The following is a 22,714-nucleotide window of genomic DNA, read 5'->3' on the forward strand; positions in this document are numbered from 1 at the left end:
GAGGAGAAAACACGAGACGATATTTTTTGACATGTCACACCATTCGTACACACACATGTGTACTCTCTCTCTCTCTCTCTCGCGCGCGCGCGCTCTCTCAACAGCGTCCCGTTATCACTCGCCGCACCGAGACGCAGAAGTTGGGAGCCAAAGGAACGCAATTAACGCGATTTCAATCGAGAAGATGCGACGCCAGACGATGCGTGTCGGCCATTAATTCGTGTCTCTCTCGCAGACCGATCATGCGAAGTTCAAGGATACGAAGCGCCGCGCGTGCATTATCTCTCAGGTGCTGGGCGCACCTTGTGACGGGACGTCAATTTCCGCGGATCCCACACTTCCGGCGCGATGCGGAGCCACGTATGAGAACGCGTTGTTCTCCTTGTGTTATTTTTATGACTTCTTATCGTGCGATTGCACTCGGTGCTTCCACCGAGTCGCACGCGTTGCAATGTTCATTAATGCATTATTACCAGCGACGAAGCGTCGCGCGCGAGAGCGAGTAATGAAATAAAATGCCGTCTCGCTCGACGGGGGGTAATGAAATCTAATCAACCGCGAATGGTCCACAAATGTAGCGGCGCATTACACTGTCGCGTGGTAATTAATTTAGCGCTTAGTTCGCAACAGGCGAGTCGCCAGATACATACGCGCGTCCGTCCGATGTTATATTCAACGCCGAGCCGACCCAACGCATCGCATCTCGTTATCTTTTCGCGTAGATTTCGCGCCGTCTAGCATCGCTCCGATAATCCGATAATCGAAACTACGAAATGCGCGACTAGCTCGTCGGCGCGCCGGCTAAGTCCGCCAATTAAAGTTTCAAGTATCCGCGGAACTTTGTGCCGCGGATTTTACACGGTATTAAATGCTAATCGGGCTATAATTCGCGAAGCCACAAATCAAACCGTCGACCTGCGATTTTACTTGCTTTTGGGGATAAAGAAGATAGAACGCTAGTCCCTTCCTTGTCCCTTTTCACGTGAGAAGATTGTTCAATTTTCTTTCTACAAACAGAGAAGAAATGCTCAATTTTCTTTTACAAACCGAAAAAAAAATATTTTTTTTATTCGTCAACAGGTAGAAAGACAGAAAAAGATAAAAACAGGGAGTGAGAGAGAGAGAGAGAGAGAGAGAGAGAGAGAGAGAGAGAGAGAGAGAGACGATGACAATGGTAATTTACACGTCCGGTGTTAGATAGACGATTAATCAAAAGAGCGTGATTAAAATTGTTAATTTCTTTTTTTCATCACAGCGTGAGACGTGTCGAGCGGGAACGGGAGGGGGAAAGAGAAAAATATACGCTATTTAGAATTTCGCGACTTCACGGCCGTTCATCGATAAAGTCGCATCGTAGATTTTCTACGCCTTCGATCTATTAATATGCGATGTAATAGTTGGAGCAATCTCGTGCGCGAGGTGTTTGTGTGACAGACAGACGATAGTGCGATCGATAGTGATCTATTGATCTGGGCATCCTGACAGGCTGTGTGGAGTTGGAGATAATGATTTATTTAGAGCGACTCATTATCCGTGTTCTCGTGGCCGAGACAACCGTAGACAAGCCGCATTCCTGTGCGACAATCAAATCAAACTCTAAAAAGGGCTGACGTAACGGCGCTGATTGTTGCGTTGTCCCGGGACGAGAATGTTAATTGGCAATATACTTTTTGCGAAAACCGGTTATTGTGCCACGGGATATTTGTTTCTCGTTTTCTCTCTCTCACTTTTTCTTACTCTTGTCCTGTGTATCCATCGACGCGACCGACAAGGCGAAAGTATAAAAACACCGAATGGTGGCACCACCACCTCGGTGCGGATCCTCAGACGATGTTCTCCTCGGGCGTTTCCCCGATGTCCACGACGCGACGCGCGTTACCGCTTCTTTGCGTTATCCCGTCGTCGCTCGACGTTCGCCATTGTGATTATATAAATCAATCAAGCGTGTGTATCGATCTCGATCTCGATCTCGATCTCGAGGCGCATTCCGCGATCTCGCCGCTTTGCGGCGATCGCGGACGATTGTTGTCGCAGCTGCGCTCGATTTCTGCGTCGCGAGAAAAATCGCCCTCGTAGAATTGTACTCGAGTGGGCGGTTATTATTATTATTTTCCGCTTATGTTGGCATGTTATAAAAACGCGCGCGCGCACTTACACGCACGTTGTATTTATCGGAAAATGAAAATTATTGCGATCGACAAAAAGCGTCGCTCTACCGAAGCGCGTCGCGGGAATAATATATAACGTATGCGTTTGTATTATATAAACGCAACGTATACGACGCGCGGCGCGAGAGCTGGCTCCGACTGCGATAGCATGCGACGTGCCTTGAAACAATTTTTCCGATTGTGAATTTATAAAACGCTAAAAACGACTGTTCAACCGTGAAAGTGAAGGTCGGTGTACGGTGCGGCGATTATTTTTGCCAATTTTTGCCGGCGTTTCCGCCGCGTTCCCCACCGCGCGAACGACACGGTGTCGCGCGTTGAATCACACGAATACGCGCGCGCATACACACACGTACACACGCACAACACACATGCGCATGCGCGCGCGCGAGCGCGCACACAAACACACACCCTCCGATTATTTTCCCATCCACTTTCGCGCGCATTGTTAGCCGGCAGAATTCCGCATCGCATGATCGCATCGTCAATGAGCTTTCGCAGTTAGCTTTTTCGAAGAGCGCACCGTTACGCGAGAAATGTACGATCGCGGTGGTAGGATGGTAGGATTTCGAGAGCGTGCAGAGGCACCGCGTGTAAATGGAAAATTTCAATCAAATGCAATCGATGTCTAATCGACAAGCGTGAAAATAATTTCGTTTTCCGTCATATTCAATTTTTATCTATGACGACCCGTTTTTCGGGATGTGTTTTTCGCCGGCTAAAATTTGTCACTTCTCTGATTGCGTCAATATTTCAAATGCCTCTCGAATGCTAAATTTTACGGAACTACTATTAAATCTACTACACACATCCGTACGCAGCAATACGTGCACCGGTCATTCCGCGAGTAATTGCGCGTGTGATGATTGGCAGAATTTCGAGGGGTTTTATAAAAATTAAATTGAACAGTTAGCCGTAACACGGCGAAATATTGCAAATCCAGGCAAGTATATTTTGCGAATATATTTCGCGTGAAATCTAAATTAAATCTCCCTAAAGCTTCCGCTTAAATTCAGAGATGAAAATTACGCAATTGCTTAATGGGCGATCAATACTAATTACTTGCCGGTACATTGCATTATATAGCAGCTGCAAGGTGGAATGAGATTTGTTCTTTTAAAAGGAAGACAACGCGTATTTCCTGTGTTGTGTGTTCACTGAAAAATGAGGAACGAATCATAGAATTGTGGAATGTACAATTTTTGCAAATAACTGCAGCTGCTCAAGAAAAATTAGAAATTACGGGTTCAACGAATCCTGGATGGATGGTGAACATCCGAGGATTAAATGACGGGGCGATATTCCTCGGGTTCTCGCGTTCGATCGTATCCCGACGCGCGACTCACGATCGTCCTCGCGGCTTATTTTCAAAGACGCGCGGGAACGAGGAAACGAGCGTTCGCCCGCGAAATAAAACACGGGGATGTGAGATTCAAAGGCGCGCTAATCGGAGACACGCGTAATGAGACGACGCACGATTAATTATCGTCGCCGCCGCCGTCGGCAAAACTCACCCTCGAGGTTAACGACCTTCGCGTCTTTGGTGATGGCGTGCGCGCCGGCCGAATTGCCGTTCAACGTCGGCTCATTGTTGTTGCCGCCGCTGCTCCGCAGCACGTCGTCGAGCGCGCTGCTGCTGAAGCCGGTCAGCGTGACCTCCCGACGGTTCTCCAGGTCGTACTCCTCGTTGACGTTATACCTGGACATGCTGGCTGGCGGCGAAACGACGCGGGGAATCGACGACGGACGACGACGGGCGAATTCGGAGCGACGTCCTCGGTCGACGTGCCTTCGAGAGAGCGATGCGCGACGCCGATGTGAAGTCGCGGGTGTTTCCCCGTTAGGTGGACTCCATCACTATCGGGCTCGTTGGCGCGGCGACCCTGAAGTAGTGAACAATTTGCGAGGATAATTGGCCTGCCGCTATTTGCATCGCGCACGCGAGCCGATGCGATATGTCGATTTTTCGCGTGTCCGTAGACCGCGCGCGCGACCGACGCGCGCTGCGTTTCCTCGTTAATTAACACGGCAATCAATCGGTCCTGCGCGCATCCTGCGATCTCCTTCTCGCTCCCGACTTCGAGCGCCGGTCTTCCCTTCAGCCGCCGTCCATCGGCGTCATCGCGCCCCGCTCGCTTGTCACTCGCGCGGAACGCGATCCTCCTCGAGTGATGGAGATTTTGAGCCCCGGTGCAATTTAATTAAGTTAATTAATCGACTATGTGCTCGCGTTTAATTACATCGGGGACCCCGGCGTCTTGCGTCGTGCGCCGTGCGCCGGTGAACTTTTCACGGCTCGGGATATAATCATTCCGCGACGAGACGCGACGCGACGCGACACGATGGTGAAAGCCAAAGAGTTTTATAAGAGTTTAATCGTTTCTCTCGATAATGCGACGAAGTAATTACGAAATTGCCGCGGCGGGTGCCGTTTCTTGCTGAAATTCGTAATTGCGCGAATATCGGATCAAAAAGTGCCCGCGCCGCCGTGTTCTCTATCAAGTAAAATCTCCCTCTCTCTCTCTGTCCCTCCCTCTCTCTCTCTCTCTCTCTTTCTCTCTCTCTCTCTCTTTCTCTCTCTCTCTCTCTCTCTCTATCTCTCCCTTGCTCCGTCGTTTCTCTATGAGGCAAAGTACACGCATCGGCGCGTATGCGTCGCAATTCGCGATTGTCCATCGAGATTTCTCAGACGAACGGCAAAAACATGGCGATACCGGACAGAGATTATGCCGCGCGGCATAATCGACGGAATTTCGCAATTAGCTTTGCGAAAACTCTCTCATAAAAGAGCGGATTTCGCTCTAATCGCGAGTACGTGCGTCCGTACGTACGTGCGGTGCAGATTAAGCGGGAGAATTTGTTAAAAAGGACATCGCGCCCGCGCATTCGCGCCAAACGCTACGCGTGACACGTTTCGGGAATCCTATCAAACAATTATCCCGGCTTGTTTGCATGTTTATTGACTCTCGGATGAAGCGGCTCTAGATCAAGCGCGTTGTACGTACAACCTCGGGTGAAAGCAGGGTGCTGCGAACGAAGGGCGAGCAAGAGGAGCAAACGTATCACGAAAAAGCCGACGATGTGCCCTTCCCGGGCACGCAACTGCGGCGAATCCGCGTGGTTTCGATAGTCCTAGCGCCTTTGCCAATTATCGCGCGAGATAATCGTCACGTACTTTGCAAACGGATTCCGCGATTGGATGAGTGATTATCGCCGTCGATTATCCTTTCGTCGTTGCGAAAGACAAATATTTTGTCGGCCGCGATCATGTCGCGATTCGCGATTAAACGCGGCGCGGCATGCGCTAATGGCATGTCGTGTCTAAAAAACAAAAGGAGAGAAAGATTTACGAATACATATACACGATAGCGTGAAAAACTGTCATTATCGAAATAACCGGTCGGTTTCTCCCCGAACGCGGTTCTGCCGCAGTTACGAGCGAAATTGTCGCGCGTGGAGTCGGTCGCGTTTCGCCAAGCGTAATTACGAAATTCGAGAAACGGGACAATATCCTGAAAAGTCCGAAAACTGAATTCTCATTGGACGCGGGACGCGCGTTGCGGAATTCGTTGAGAACATTATAACCTTTGCTCGGCCGGCTGTACGACGTAAATGACGCAGCGTGCGTACCAGTTTCGATCTGTTTTTGCGAAACAAACTCGAGCTTGCTCCAGTATTTCGGGATATTGTTCCGGCGCTCAGTTTTCTGCATTGTGTGACATCTCGGGTCGTCGTCCCGTTCCTGAAATTCCGGGATTCCGATTTTTCGGAATCATGCATATCCATCACCATTTCGTCTTCGATTGTTTCCGCGAACTCGCATCGAAGAGTGAAGGTGAATTTGCGAGCGAACTTCGCTATTTTTGACGTCCGTCAAATCGTGACGAACTTTTCCGACTCGCTTGCCTGCTTGCTTGCTTGCTTGCTTGCTTGTGCGAGAGCATCGGGCGATTCGTCACGAGGCGGAAGCGCAGCGATACCGGAAACCGGTGTTCGATGTCACAATAACAAGTCAACGTGAAAAGATGAAATCGTCCGCGTTGGGAAATCACTCGCGTTGCATGAGTGTTCGTGTCCGATACGAGCGTTCGTTGTCGGCGCGATTTCGCGCAGCACGAAGACCAACACGCGTCTCCGCGCGCGCAGTTTCGTGTTCCGTCATGAAAATCGGTACACGAAATGCGATTTCTTTTTTCCGATGCGATGTCTGCTTAATTAATATCGGGAAATACCTCGATTTTAGTCTGTATCGTCTATGTACCGAACAAGCGTGTAGTTTTGTTTCTTTCTCTCTCTCTCTCTCTCTTCCTCTGTCTCTTTTTGCCGTATATCCACCGTGTTGGATATTGCGACATTATGTAAAGCGATATCGAGAGCACGTCATAATAAGCGGGTAACTTCGCATTAGGAAGAAAACGAATGCAACTTTTTTTCCCGACGAATGTAAAGTCGAATAAGTCGATTTTAAGTCAATTAATGTCGAATAAAAAATAAAAACGACCGCCGAATTGCTCGCCGAGAAAGAGGACCAGATTGAATCATTTCGCCGGTGGAAGAAATTAAAAATCCATAGCCTTCACATTTTGCGACTTGAGGATCTTTTTCTTTGCAAAATATACTTCACCTGGCACCAAAATCCGGTTCTCGGCATTCAGATCCCTAAAATGTTTACATTCGTTAAATATATCGCTGGTGGCGACAACTTCGCATCTAACAGCGACATTTTGCTCTCTGATATTTCTGAACGAGGCAACAAAGTTTATTTCGATTGATTTCCATGCGGTTTTATTTACTGCCGCTTATCTCGCACTTTACGAGGTGTCTGTTAACACGCGCGTGTTACATTCAAAACCGACGAATTTGCATACGATATTCTCGTACGACATTTCGAGTCCGCGAGTCGACTGCGCCATTGTGCTCGAGGATCTTCCTTCTTTTTTCTCCTCATTGCACTTCCGTTTATATTATTCCTATCCTTCCGTTTATTCACGTGATGTCTCTCTGACGTATCTCTGGTAAACATTGTTTCGTTTAATCGTCGACGATTCAAACGTTATTAAATGTTGGGAGATTGCTCAGTTGGTCATTAAATGTGAGTTCATTAAATTATTAAAGAAACTATTTTCCGTTGTGAATAGCGACGATTGAAATCTACTCGTGCATCACCGAACTATCTTTCACGTTCCTTGGATTCCGAGGTAAGGTAGATTTTGCTCTTTATTTCCGATTTTCAATATACTCGTTCCATTTCGCAAGAATCTCTCTCTCTCTCTCTCTCTCTCTCTCTCTCTCTCTCTAAAACTTCGTTTTCTTCCTCTCAACTTTGCGCGATCTCGATGACGATCAATTTTGACACTCGCAGATTCCATCGTAGCTCTATTAGGTTTCTTGACTCTGTAAAACTCTCAGTCGTTGAGTAACATATCGAATAACAATTAAGCACGTTGCTGAGAGCGCAATCGAGCTTATCGTGAGGTATGCTGAGGCTTGAAGAGAGACTTTCCAGCAGGAGGAAGCACAAAAAAGTTACTTGAATAATTAAGGAACTTCCACGGAATAATCAGGTATCGCGGCGATGAGTTTCGCAGTATTGTACATCGCTGGTCACGACGAAATCTCGAGCTCTTAATTGACCCGAGGATTTACCTTAAATCGATAATTCGTTATATCGTAGTGATTTTGAAGCGTCGTTATCTTGTTATTGACACGCGTTTCTACTTTACTACGTTGTAGTCAAGATGCTAGAACACGATTATTATTGACAGCGCGAAAATCATGTCGAATTAGAAGGGCCACGCGACAATAAATACACATTAATCAGCACGAAGGAGCGATCGTTACCTGTGATAAGTGAAACGATCGCCACCTCGACAGCCAACGAAATCTACCGCGCACATTTACCTGGATTAAAGATAAATAATGTATCGCTTAATTTGAGCGTACCCTTTTGGCATTTCTAATGACAGCGTTTCTCATTCCAGATGCAACATTATTCCAGCCTCAGTATTTCACGACACGCAAATCACTTGCGGTGGACTTTACGTCGTTTATTTTTAATCATTTTAATTATTTTAATCAATTTAATTATTTTAAATCAGAACTATACGAGACATTTTTAAAGTTTGCGCGCGAATTGAAAGTCCAGATATAAACAGTCATAAGTATCGAGGAAGATCATTTGCTCTCTTTCTAAAGTTGCCCAAGTCGCATGTATTTTACTTTCTTTCTTTCTTTCTTTCAGGCGAATATTTCGCCCACCTGTGGCTTCAAAATGTCAAAGATGTTAAAGCTGTATGCAAAGTTAGACCGTTCGTCCGAGGTGCCGAACGAAAGCGAGCAGCTAAATTTCTTTCAGGCGAATCGGACCATCGACGAGAGAGAATAGGCCGCGTGCGTAATCTCTCCTCTCGGAGCAGCGTATGCGTATGCGAGGACACAATCGCGTTCTCGATGAATCTCTTGAGGAGGAAAACAGACGCGTCACGGGAAGAGCGAGAGACGCGCGCGCGACCGATTAATTTCGATTCGCCTTTCGAGAGCGCACTGCACGCGACGAAAGGATGTTGCGGCGAACAGCTGTCCACGTTTAAATGGTTCATCAATGAATCACTGCCTCGCGTTAGTCGGAGGAAATGAATAGTTTGGCCGGGAGAATCCTTGAGTGCTTTTGCGATAGGCAGGCGAGCGTAATTTCGAGTTTTACCTCGGAATGCCGTTTACCGACGTTATCCGTCGAATGTTAAACTCCCACTAATGTCTATAAAATGTAAGCAACGATGTTTACCGTGTACTTCGGCAAGTTGTACGTACATGCGAGCGCGGCACGTAGCTTCTGGCAACTAATTTTAAGTTATTATCGTGTTGCACGATAGTGCAACCTTCTCGCGTTCATTTACGTGCGCTCGTAACGTATTCCCAAAAGTGACGATCGTCTTTCCAGTCGTGCGGTGCGATAAATTATTTCGCGCGATTAGAATAATCTCTGACACCGTGGCGTCGTTGCAGCGCGTTGCGGACGTGAGTGAGTCCGAAAAGTCGTAAAGATCACCGAGAGAGACAAGCTACAGGACCTCCCAAAGAACGATTTCCCAAGACGACGATATTCAAAATTTAAAACGTCTTTTAAGACATCTCTTTTTCCGGGTTCTTTCTCTTTTTAATATTCCTCGTTCGAAGTTCGCTTGGTGTTTTTTCAGATGCTTATCGGACGTCTTTGCTCAAAAAACGATGTCTCTAACAGCGAGAGCGTGGCAGTGACAGGTTAATATCGCGTGCAATTCTCGTGGACGCGATTGCAGCACGAGGAAGTGTATATCGGAGGTCTATCAGCGGTTTTTACCTTTGATATATCGTCAGACACCGTAACTGAAAAAATACCGCTTTGGTCAAGGCTTCGGCGACGGAGTCGAGATCGAGCGTCGGCGGTGCCGCGACGTTTGCGAAACTTCCGGAGGAATTCTACGCGATTTTCGTTTTGTCTTCTTCTGGAGGAAAACGGAAAGATCCGAGCACGAGGCTGCTGAAAAGATCAAACGCGCGGCAGCAGCGATTAAACGAAGAAGAGAGAGAGAGAGAGAGAGAGAGAGAGAGAGAGAGAGAGAGAGAGAGAGAGAGAGAGAGTAAGGTTTCGGTTTCCGTGCGACTCGAGTAATCCTTTCAAGTGGACGCGATGCGCGTTTCGTCTTTCCTCAACTTTTTCTCAACTTTTCTCCGAGAAGATTTATGAGCCGAGCTATTTGGCCAAATTTTACGCAACGTTCGACGACATTTTTTTCACAACCGACTTTTTATATAACCGTCATGTGCGCAACGTTATTCCTTCGTCCAGGCGGTTTATTCGAAAGCCTCGCTCACGCATTTTCTCGAAAACAAGCAGCGAGAACGTTTCGCACCTTTTCTCTGCCTTTCGCCGAACTTAAAAGGCGAGAATCGCGATCGCACCTCGCGCTGAAATTTGCGAGCGTGTCTAACAAATGCCGAGGCGTATGTTTTATTCATACGCGCTCGAAAACCCGGCGATCCCTCTTCTTCGCGCGTGAAACGCGCGCGCGATGAATTCACTCATTCGTCCGCTCGCTCTTACGCTCGCTCGCTCGCTCGCTCGCTCGTTCGTTCCTTCCTTCCTTCGTTCGTTCGTTCGTTCGTTCGTTCGTTCGTTCGTTCGTTCGTTACTTCGCAGTCATTGCGCGTTTGGTGTGTGCGAAAGTTTATTAGAAGAAGGCCTATAATCCTACATAGAGGCGGATGATGCTTTCTCTGGCGCGATTTCAGCGTTGTTCGCCGCGTCGCGGCCAATCGGCCTTCTCCCGCGAGCCGCGCCGCATAATGACGCGCAAAATGCAAGCGAGCGAGCGATTTCTTTCCGTCTCGCCCGCGAGGAAGAAGTGTGCCATCGGATTTCGTGATGACGAGCGTACGCGCGTTTTCATTACACGTCGATCTCATCTCTACCCATGCGACTCTGTAACAGCTAACGAACCGAACGGGCGCGCCTAATGTGTGCACATAAAGCGGTTAAACGAACCGTTTAAATACTCTCGACTGCGCCGCTGCCGCCGTTCTCTCTCGTTCCGCTTTGCGTTTAACAAAAAGCGACGAGAGAGAGAGAGAGAGAGAGAGAGAGAGAGAGAGAGAGAGAGAGAGAGAGAGAGAGAGAGAGAGAGAGAGAGAGAAGAAAAGGGAATAGAAATCTTCGAATGTCACATCGCTGCTCTGAAATGAAATTCCTCAGGACTCGATCGCAAAGTTCCTCACTGGCGTTCGCGTGACTCCGCGAGGTCTCAGCGACAAACAATTCATTCGTGGCCAACTAGCCAGCGACGGAGGGTCGCGGGAGAGCAATCCGTATTCAACTCTCAGGCCGCGATTCTCGTAGATACTCACCCCTGTCTAGCGTCCGCGATCACACGCGACTGCGCTCGTCTCTACATCCCGCGTGCATCGTGGGCGTCCGGTCAGGTGTGCAGCTCTTGGCTCTTGGCGGAAACAGGATCGTCGGTGCGACGATCCGACGGGACGCCGGAACAACAGGTGTGTGTATGTGTGTGTGTGTGTGTGCGTGTGTGTGTCTGCCACAGCCGGGAACGCGCGGAACGTTGCGAAACGTCGCGGGAAACTGCGCGACGACGACGTCCCGATCCCGGCGAAGCGAAAGCGAGCGACCAAGTCCGAGCTGTGTCTCGAGCGTGTCTCGAGGTTCACCTGCCAAAACGCTCTCTCGCGCGCGACTGCCGCGGCTATGCTATGTGCGCCCGAAAAAGCAATAGCGGCAGCTCGCACCGCGGTCGCGCGGGCGGGCGTCCACTTGCGCGAGTCACCGACTCTCCCCAGGTGGAAGCGCGTTCATTCGCTCGCTCGCTCGCTCACCTGCCTGCGCCGCGAATTCACCTGTTCACGCGCGTCATGCACCGACGTCGCGCGCTCTCGATCCCCGCCACCGCGGCCGGGTGCCACGTGCTCTCCTGCGGCCGCGAGGACCAGAGAGCGGGCGAGAGGTCCTCACCAGGGTGTGTCCTTGTCGGGAGGGATTTCCCCGATGCGAGCGCGCGAGCGAGTTCTTCCCCGATATCTTCACCTCGATCTCGAGATCGATCGCGTGTCTTCGGCGGATCCTCCTCGCTGCGTGGATGAGTCCAAAAAGTGAAATAATCCGCGATTGGTATGGTAATGTAATGGGCGGCTGCGAATGCATGGGAGTGAAGCCCGGCTCGTGATGTTCCGAGCAGAGCTTCCGTCGAAATATTCCTCTCCGGTGCTTTCGCATCGGAGTGTTCATAGCGATTTGACGGGGACTCGACGACGCGAGTAATTGAAAATATCCTGCGGCTAATTGGTTTCGCAATATTGCGCATAGGTGATGCCGCGAATTCGCGCGGGATCAGCGCAACTCTTCGCTCGTCCCCGATAACGAGAGCGAGGAGAGCGTTACACCCGGAGCGAATCACGTTACAGCGACGGATCAGCGGCGCCGGTCGCTCGCAAAAGCTACCGAGCTCTCCCGGTGGATTTGTAATTAGCGTCGAGCACATTTGCGCGGACGACCGCGCGTGATCACGTCGTTCGCAAGCATCGCGATGCTCGAAACGTCGTAATGGCGAGCTGGTGTGTGTATGTGTGTGTGTGTGTGTGTGTGTGTGTGTGTGTGTGTGTGTTGCGACGTTTACTTCGCAAATGACGGCTCGCAACCCGCTCGGCCGTGTCGTCTTTGAAGCGCGATGACGATGTGACGGGTCATGTGTACCGCGCGCTGCACGCAAAGGAAGCGCGTCTTGTCGCTATCCGTCCGGGGTCAAAGGAAAAAAGGGGAAGATTCGCGGAAACGGAGAGAGAGAGAGAGAGAGAGAGAGAGAGAGAGAGAGAGAGAGAGAGAGAGAGAGAGAGAGAGAGAGAGAGAGAGGAAAAAAGAAATTTGCGGGAAAGCCGAGAAATAGTGGAGAGCGGATCCGAAGCGATTCGGTGCGCCATCGCCCGAGAGACTTCGCCAGAGAGATCGTGCACTTATCCCTTTACCACTGACGCGATATCATGTGACTCGCGACTAGATGAGAGAATAAAATACAAAAAAGAAAACGCGTTAACGGCACGTAACGTGTACCGAGAACTCGTGACGCCGCGCATTTTGTGATAATCAATGTCCGCGATGGACTGTGGCGGCGGCGGAGTCGCCGGAACGTCACACTCCTCGGAGAATGTTCGGTATTCCGCCGGAGTGGAAAATACGATATATCGATCGCGATAAAACGCGATGAGATGACGTGCTTATTATTACATTCTTTCTTCGTCTCGCACATGTTTTCTTATGCTCGCGAACGTGTGAGTCCGCCGCTGCCGCCGCGCCGCGCCGCGCGCAACGTCTCGGCGATTCGATACGTCCGCGATTGCGCGAATTTATGGAATTACGTGCCGCGGAGTCTCATCGTGCGAGATCGCAATCAAATCGTAACAAAGTCAGATGGTTGCGCAACGAAAGCTTTGCGTCATTTTGATAATGGCTCCGCTCATGCTTCACGGGAGTGATCGTTATCGCGACGTGAGAGAAAATCCTCGCAAATCAGCCACGCGATACGTCAGCATCAATTGCGAATTTTCGTCCGCGCGCGCGCGCGCGTTATGGATGTACAAACAGGCGATAACGCAAATGGACCGTTTCGCGGATTACAAGCCGCCCTCATAATTTAGCGAAAATCATATTTCACCGTAAGCCAATTCCAGCGAGATATCAGAGCGATATTATTTCGCATCGTGCGCTTTGTTAAAACATAAGACAGGGAGGGGAGGGGGGGGGGCGAGAGTTATCGCGATCGAAAATAGCTGGAGACTTTTGCAAAGCCCATTGACAATCTGAAATCCGACCTGGTGTATCACAGCTCGAGCGAGACTAATTCGACGGCCTTGAGACTCTTTCGCCTGTTTCGCAGACCGAGAAACACCTAATTCCGCCGAGCAATTTGCATTCGCACGAACGAGCGCGCGATAATGATGAGTCGGACTCTCCGCGGTGTTTCCACGAAAAAGTCGATCGGCGTCAAGCGCGAGTATAAACTTTTAGGAGCATTCCGCCGAGACATAGTGATAATCACTGTTTACCAACCGCGGCGATTACATAATTTGCTGCTGCGCTCCAACGCGGCATGCGACGCTAGCGATAAGGAGCTCAGCCTTCCTTCCAGTGACCAGAGATTCTTGCTAGCCGCTCGCGCTATCTCGCGATTGCTTCCGTTTCTCTTACATCACCGCGCGTACACGCCTGCTCGCACACGCTCGCACACGCTCGCAAGTGCATTCGCGAGCGGAATGTAATTATCGTAATGTAAGTCCGACCCAATAAAGCGCGCACGTGAGCGCGATATTTATCTCTCTATTTACACACGATTAACAGATCCGGATTAATCCCGCGCCAGCGAATCAATATTTAGCCAATTTAGTTACGTATCGTGACCGCAGTCTATGTAGACAGGATGTCCCGCCGCCGACGAACAATTCGGAGCCGGAAAAGTCGGAGAGAATCGCCGTCTCGGCGGAATTCCATCGAGCATCGATATTACACGTCTCGTCCGCCGCGATCACGGTAACCTTTTTTGCCGCGACGAGTCCGCTCGAATAGTTTCAATCGAACGACGCAGAATCAAAACGACGCAGAAGGCTGTGCATTATTTGCATTAAAAAGAAAAAAAAAAGAATGAAAAATCTGTCGTTAAAAGGCAACTCAGCAGAGGCGGGGGGGAGGGGGGGGAAGGGAGACACTCCATATTCGCGATCTGTATCGCAACAATTTATGTATGCACAACCCGACGTGTATTATCGAATCACCGAGTCGCTGCGAGCTCGGATTTCTCGTCAAGTCCGGACGAAGCTCCAATTTAAGCTCCGATTTCTCCGAGTCCCCCCAAATGAGACGCGATTTGCGAGCGATGCATCGCAACGCAGCCGGGAAGTAATCGGTCATACTTGGATCGTAAACGAGCGCGCGTATTCGAGTCGCATCGTTCCCCGTGGCGATTGCGTAAGCGAGCACTTAATGTTCGATAAAAATACCGACGAAACTGCACACGCGCGTCTCATTATCATAAAGCCTTACATGCCGCCGCATTCCACGATATTATCTCTTCCGTTCGTTAATCTCCGCGGAACGGAGGAGTCGGGAAAAGCGTTTGAGCCGTCCAAGACGATGGCGACCGCGCCGACGGTTGCGTGAATCCGCTTCCGGAATGCTTCGGTTCTAACGCCAAGTCGCACGGTATATCCTACTTACTTACGTACTACTACCGCCAACAGTCTGAAAGTTTCAGCCTTTAGTTTCCGATACTTCGTACGGCTCCTCCGTGTGTTAAATCTTCCGCTCTCCCGGCGGTATATCCAAAGCAATGTATGAGATTAAGATAAGCGGGCGTCGTTAAGCTCGCGCGATGACAGCGTTCGACAGCGTCGATTCGCTCATCTATCTTAATGGACTCCCGGAACGATCTCAGATACGCATCCCAGCTTTGCCTAAAGCTGGATACGTATCTGTCGTTCGATCTCGCGTGCCATGTATCCGCCGCATATCGTCGCGACTTAGTCACTCTGTAATGAAGCTGCGAATTGAAATTCTGCCGGCGCGGCGGAGTACGAAACAAAAACAAACGGAACAAAGCATCTGCGCGTGGTGAATCCGCCGGTGAATAATCGGAGTAATTAGCGAAACAAGTTCCGTTTTGTCTGTTTCCTCCGTCGAAGCTCAGTTTGTGTTTACAGCTCCGACTTGCAGTTGCAGCGCCGCCAGAGAGAGAGAGAGAGAGAGAGAGAGAGAGAGAGAGAGAGAGAGAGAGAGAGAGAGAGAGAGAGAGAGAGAGATATATCTCTCTTGTCGAGGGAAGCGCAAGCTCGAGAATTAGTCGAGGCATCCGTAGACGCGCGGAATTACGTAGTATCGCGACAGTCTCCGTTGAAATCCGCGCTAATGCGCCAGCGGGAGATTAGAAGGATGCGTGTCGATTCTCCGTGTCGGTGTGCAATTTGCGCGCGAGCAAGTCAACGGATGGATAATCGAATCCGTTGCGAGGCGTTATCGCGCACGTACGGTGCGTACACGTACAACGTACAACGGAACTCGATAGCGTTACACGAAACGCATTGCGTTAGCCCGCGTTAATCGCGTGTCACCGCGAGAGCCGCGCTCCGCTCGTTCATCGATTCGACTCCGGAGTCGCGAGGGTCGCGGAATATTTTCTCGCCTCTTTCCTTCTTGTTCTCTTTCTTGTTCCTTTTCTTCCTCTTTCTTCCTCTCCTCGCCGCGATTTTAACTTCATACTTCCGCGTCGCATTGATCGCCGACTCGATATCCGTCTCGTCGCATCGGCCCGTTTGACTCAGCTTACGACACGATTTAGCTGGAAGAAAAGGAGAACGTTATTTCTCGTGAAAATGAAAAATTCATACGACGACGGCGGCGGCGGCGGCGGCGGCGGCGGCAGCGGCGGGTCGAAGATACCGCTTCGTGCTTGATTAGAAAGCAAACCGGGACGTGAAGTTCATTTCGAGCTCCGCCTCGGCCGCCACTAAAGCGTCGCTCACACGATGCTTTTCTTATCGAGTTTTCGGTTGGAAAACCGCCGGCCGGGGTAACGGCGACTGTGTGCTGTGTACACACCACTAACGAAGGCAGTTCCAGCTGGAGTCACCCCGCCCCCCCCCCCCCGCGACGAGACACCTCGACATTACAAAGTAACGCGCTCGCCTGCGCGCTAATCGGGCAAACATGGCATCGTGTAAGCCACGTTTCAACGTGGCCCGACACGTAAGCCCGGAATTCTTCTTCGTGCCTCGGCCGCGATACCTCTTAGACACCGTGGCGCGATGCCCACGAGAGCGCGTGGCCGTGCGAATCTCTCCGATCGGCGCGCATTCCTCACCGCTTTGGAGCACCGCCGGCCCCTCCCCGCTCCACGCATTCCTCCTCGGCTTTTCCGTTTCGCGCTCGAATTCCCAATACGCCTTCCTGCCCGCCTACCTCGCCTGAATCGCCGATGGGAGCTTATATAACGCGACCCTCCCAGCCTTTCCGCCCGGCCCGTCCCGCGCGGATCGTCCGCGCGGGACGGGAGTCGCGCGCGACTCGCTCTGTACCTGGCACAGCGTTTAGCTCTTCCCTTGTCTCTCCTATAAGCTCTCGTGACTTTGCCGATAGCCATGCAACTCCGTTGTGACGTTAAACGAACGCTAGACCGATCGTTTATGACAATTAACATCGGATAATCTGATGGTTTTTATCCCGGGAAACCTCGCGCGTCTCTTCTCCTCGCGAGAGAGGAGGAATCTTCCTCTCAGCCGCGGAAAAGGGGAATCCTACGCTCGTTTGATATTAGATAGCCGGCTTCGCGGATGTTTTTATAGACAAGACGCGAGTTCTCTTACGCTGCCGGGCGTTCGCGTATTTAACGTAGCGCGGTAATTAAGTCTGCTTGGATTGACACAAGAGTGCCGTCGCGTGTCTTTCATGCCATCCGCTCTCGATTCGGCTCTTGTGACACTCGCTTCGCTGTGTGTCCGACCGTGATTGTCCTCCCTCCTTGAGAGCGTATAAAATGGCGAGAAAAGAGGCGAGAGAGAAGGCATTAGACACGATTAGGCAAGCGGGAGCAACAGGTATCGCGATTGATTTGAGACGGGCTCCTGGCCCGATCGTACCGATTATTCCTGGTCACTAGGGCGAGACAATTGGATCGCACAAATATTCCGGTAAATCTCCCGGCGGCGCGCGCACGTGCACGTCGTGCACGATTGCATAAGTTCGAGGTCGACCCGAGACAAAGTAGCGTGTGTGTGGGGTGATTCCGCCGAACGAGACGACGATTCGGAGCAATTCGCATCGCTACTTTATTTCGTCTCGATGAGCGTCTGCAAATCTATAAACGTGCTTGTGCAAGTCGCTCCTAGTATACGTAGGCAGTCTGAAAAGTTCTCGGCCTAACAATGAAAGAAAACTTTTTTTTGCCGTGAAATATGTTTTATTTTTCAATATAATCTCCTGAAACTTCGATACATTTATTCCGATTTTCCAATAATTCAATACCATTATTAAAGTGTGATTCCGGAAGGTCTGCCAAATATCCATCCACGGCTGCAATAGCTTCGTCATTTGATGCAAAACGCTTTCCAGCCAGGAATTTTTTCAGGTTTTTCAGATGGAAACAGATAATAAGTCAGAGGGAGCCAAATCTGGTGAATACGCTGGATGTTCGAGCAATTCGTACTTTAATTCGTTGAATTTTGCCATTGTCAAAACATTTGTGTGAACACGTGCATTGTCTTGATGGAAAACGATTCTTTTCTTCTTTGAAGCGGGTCTTTTCTCACGAATTTTTGCATCCAATAGATCCAAAAGGTTACAATAATATTCAGAGTTAGTCGTTTTATCTTTCTGAAGATAATCGATCGGGTCTTTTCTCACTTTTTTGCATCCAATAGATCCAAAAGGTTACAATAATATTCAGAGTTAGTCGTTTTATCTTTCTGAAGATAATCGATCAACAAAACACCTTTGTAATCCCAAGAAACTGTTGCCATAACCTTTCCTGCTGATGGAACCGTCTTTGCCTTCTTTGGTGCACGTCCACCGGCTTCAATCCATTGTTTCGACTGTTCTTCTCGCTCTGGTATATAGTGGTGGATCCAAGTTTCATCAACAGTTATGAAACGGCGCTTGAAATCCATTTTTCGTTTTGCTTAAAACGATCCAAACACGCTTGAGAAACACGCGTTCGAATGCGTTTTTGGTCAATTGTTAGCAAATTGTTAGCACCCATCTTGCACAAAGCATTTTCATATGTAATTCTTCATTCTTCAAATATTTCCAATTCGTTTTTTTGAGATGCCTATGGCCTCAGCTATTTCACGCATTTTCACTCGCCGATCATCTAACACCATATCATGGACTTGTTGAATGTTTTGTGGTGTTGTGGCAGTTTTTGGACAACCTTCGCGTGTATCATCTTCGAGGCTTGTACGATCAGATTTAAAAAGAGCAGCCCATTTTTTCACAGTGGAAAGTGGTGCACAGTGGAAGGTGATGCATCCTCATACACTTTTAACAATTTCGGATGAATTTCTGTTGGTGTTAAACCATCAAAAACAAAGAATTTAATCACTGCACGATATTCAATTTTTTCCATTTTAAAAAAGACAATGACACGTCAATATTAAAGTGGTGTTACTACTCGAATGACTTGACAGATCGAAATAAAATTTTACATGGGTTTATATCAGGAATGCCACTTTCCAATACAATTATAGTTTGACAGTTTCTAATGTCATCTATGTGTCAGGCCGAGAACTTTTCAGACTGCCCTCGTATGACTGGTAAATTCGTATCCACTTGATGACTTAAATTTTTCGGTGAAACCGTATAATAAAATAGTATAGTATATCAAAAGTAGAATTAAAACTGACATCGAATTTTATTTCCAAGTTCCCCAATTAAGTAGTAGGTATTCTTATTATTTTGGTTACGGATATTTTAGCTTCCAATGCAGAATACATTGTATATATTTTCGAAACATACATATCATATTTCACGCTGAAAGTTTAAACATAACCTATTTAAAAACCAAAACAATAAAAGAGTCAGATTCACTGTCACGTCCTGACATTGACACTTTCGCCTCGATCAAATTTTATTTTTCTCCTTAATTCAGTCGCTTCCTTATTTATGCCAGATATATATGCGTGCGCAACTCATATTAATTTTGTTGCCGAAGCAGATCACAGCTAGAATCGACCGAGAGAGCTCATCGAGAACATTTCCCGCATCGCTCAGGACAACTTACGAGGACGCGCGATCACCACGTGCGAGCTGTCAAATGGCCCTTTAAACGGCGGCCATTAGGCACGTAACGGACGACCCAGGACGAGTTACCTCATCGAGCGCGCCACCCTTGCCATCGGACGAGGTGGCCGAGTGGTTAAGGCGTTGGACTGCTAATCCAATGTGCTCTGCACGCGTGGGTTCGAATCCCATCCTCGTCGTTCGCTTTTTGTTCAGCCTCACGAACGCGCAGAGGCCGCCCTCCTCCTCCTCTCCTCGATATGGCGCGCACGCGCGCGCGCGCGCGCGCGCGATACCTGCTATGCCGCCGCACGCGCGTTCTATCGATCGCTCGCGCAATAATTAAAAACCGCGATCCTCGCGTGCGCGCGCGCGGCGGTTTCGAGAGGCGGACATATGTGCACGCGCGCGGCTATTTAAATGCTCGTATTTAAATCCCCTCCACGTGTGCTCGATAAACGTCAGTTTGTGGTGGGAGGGGTGTGCACATGTGTGCCGGCGCTGCCTGTGTCCTCTCATTCTATGTAAATCGTGCGAAAGAACTCGCAGCGGAGAAGCACATTCGTTCTCGGTACGGTGCTTTTTGCCGGAAGAAACGAGGACGTGTCTTTCCTATGAATAAGTCTCCCTTCCATCACGTTTCGATAAATTTCAGTTTTCTCATACGCAATCCCAAAAGTCACTTTTTCGTATTTTCCTTGCGAGTTTATCATTTTGTCGGTTTGTGTGTTTGGGAATGCGCCTGTTTGCATGTGTGTGTGTGTGTGTACTTCGTAATTTAATAAAGCAGGGGAGACAACAATATATTGCGAAACATCTCTCTGCCGCTATCGCAAATGACATGTATCATTCACGTGATTCATAATATGCAGAAGACAATGGGAATGTACTTGTGTCACCGAAAGGAGTCATATTCGCGCATAAAAAAATCCGGTCGTGTACGATCGAACGATGTCTTACGTAATATACTTTATGACCGATCCGCATGAACGATCTGTTGCAAAATCGACGGAAATCTTTTTGCCGCGAACGGTCAGTGCGAACGGCGGATGGGAAGGATCGATTGTTCCGAGCGAGTCAAAAACAGAGGATAAACGTGCTACTCTATACCTTGCTACAATCGCGCGAAAGAGCAAATAAATTACACATTGTGGTATTCTCTGCAATACGTATTGATGAGATTTTATGTAACAAAGAAATTTTAATTATTATTAATATAATTGATGTAAATTGCGTGCGCGTATTGTGGAGAATATTATAGGACATTTGTATTAATAACATGTTTTCATTAATAATCACCTAATAAAATTAATAACGATGAATTGTCGCAATAATTTTAACTGGCCATAATTTAATATCGCACCACTGAGAGGCAGAGAGAGAGAGAGAGAGAGAGAGAGAGAAAACATGAGCGAAAATTCTGCACAATCCAGCTTTTTAATTGACCACGACGTAGAATTATTTCCGTGATTATTTCATAAATTCTTCAACGCATATTCAACGCACCGATCGAAAAAACGCGATACTCGGATTACCCGCGACCTCTTCGCTTTTGTCGATAAACCACCCGATCGACGTATAATGATCGATCGTGCCATAATGCACGCTACACGGCGGACATCTTCGCCCTACTGACAGCGCGCCTCGCTTACGTGATCGATTACGTAAAAACGGAATGCGGTTTTTCGTTTACGCAAACCGTGTACCGACCCATTTGAAATAACAATCGAGACCGCATTATGTTTTGGTACGTATCATCGACGAGTGAAGAGAAGTGCTGACGGTTTTAACGATCGCGAACGAATATTTTCCGCATTCTGCAACTACGCCGTCATCATTTAACACCCGTCCTTTTTTTCGCTATTTTTTTATCTGCCGAAGCGGCATCATTAAAATCACGCTCGTTCCGTTTGACGTAGTTTGCACCATTTTCGAGTCGTATTCGCGAACGCTTACAGGCGTTTAAAACCCGGATCTCTTGCAACATTTCTTGGCTTTGAATTTTTCTAGAATCAAAGAATGGCCAAGAAACCGATCGACGCGTCAAACCATCTGCCAAACAAATATCGTCGCGTCACAGTAAAAAAAAAAAAAGAATTTTTCGAGTTATTGAGAGATAGGAGAGAAGGAAAAAATGAGATATATCTTTTTATTATCAGTACGAAATGTATAATAAAATATTTTGTGTTAGCCGGAGATGAGCGAGAGATACCGGGAATAGATTAAATCTGAAGTAAACACGAGTCATAAAAACAAGACGTATATATCGCTATTCCTCCGCGAAATATCCTCCTCCTCCCCCCCCCTTCCTCGTGCTGCACGTCCATACTCACGTGGACTTTTGCCAAGTGTCGTGGAAATGGATTGCGCGCCGAGAGCTGCGAGAACGAATTCCACCGGCCGTTTTAATAGTTCATCGTGTTTAATTGTTTAATGATACTACGCCCGTGAGCGCGGATTTACTTCACATGCGCAATCGCCGAGTTAACTGCCACTTACAATGTAAAACTATGTGCTAATTAAGCACGAGCTACCGGATAATTACGATCGTTCATTTGATCGCGGGTCGACTTAAATCTCGAAGCTGACGCGTGTGAAAAATACACACGTGATATCGAATACAAATGGCGCGTTCTTCTCTCTTCACTGACTCGGTTTCCTCCCTATTCGTCGTACCTCTGCCGACCCGCTGATAAGCTAAGCGAAATTTGATTCACAACACATGCATTGCAAATGCGTGTTGCAAAGCATTGTAATTTGCCAGATATCATCCAGACGGTATTGCTGTGCCGTATGCACATTTTTACTTTTTAAACAAACTAGCAACGGTAGGCAACGAACACAGTTTCGTACTTCCGAATTTCGGATATATTTGTTTATAAACAACCGCATGGCCGTTGCGATATTGTGAAACGTCGCAACAACTGTTGCACTGCTCGAGAGAAACAATTGTCTATGTAACTAGGACGGTCCGCCGGCTTGTAAAATCGCAGAAAAATTTATTAAAACTCGTGCAAGTGCAAGTCGGGCTCGAAGGAAGGATTTCTCGTGAAACCTGAAATCTCCACGATATGTAGAATTTCGAATGTCTCGTCTGTATTTGCTATGTAAAAAAGGAGATTCAGAGAACAGAGCGTTTTGAAACTTTTGTATCGCCAACGCAATAATTTTGCAATCACAACGTTGAATTATAATCCCATTGCAACGTATATTCGTAATTAACTCGAGAATTACGTACATCCAG

The 22,714-nt window shown here is 48.5% G+C and overlaps 1 protein-coding gene, 1 long non-coding RNA gene and 1 other non-coding gene across 3 annotated transcripts in view; 2 read left to right on the forward strand and 1 right to left on the reverse strand.

Moving 5' to 3' along the window:
• LOC105189882 (sodium-independent sulfate anion transporter) overlaps nt 1–11,239 on the reverse strand; it is a 16,645-nt gene extending 5,406 nt beyond the window's left edge. Inside the window, exons 1-2 of the mRNA XM_011152261.3 lie at nt 11,052–11,239; nt 3,683–4,051 (exon numbers count right to left, since the gene is read on the reverse strand). Of these exons, the coding sequence (XP_011150563.1) occupies nt 3,683–3,875 (193 nt within the window). The 5' untranslated portion in view covers nt 3,876–4,051; nt 11,052–11,239. The remainder of the gene's footprint in view (nt 1–3,682; nt 4,052–11,051) is intronic.
• Nucleotides 10,837–20,792, forward strand: LOC112588417 (uncharacterized). Its single transcript, XR_003112840.1, has 2 exons — nt 10,837–11,198; nt 19,406–20,792. It is a non-coding gene; the product is annotated as an uncharacterized LOC112588417 (long non-coding RNA).
• Nucleotides 19,589–19,670, forward strand: TRNAS-GCU (transfer RNA arginine (anticodon UCU)). The gene has a single exon. It is a non-coding gene; the product is annotated as a tRNA-Ser (tRNA).
• Nucleotides 20,793–22,714: the final 1,922 nt, after the last annotated feature.

The sequence above is a fragment of the Harpegnathos saltator genome, unplaced genomic scaffold (genome assembly GCF_003227715.2).
Source record: "Harpegnathos saltator strain DR-91 unplaced genomic scaffold, Hsal_v8.6 scaffold213, whole genome shotgun sequence".
NCBI lineage: Eukaryota > Metazoa > Arthropoda > Insecta > Hymenoptera > Formicidae > Harpegnathos > Harpegnathos saltator.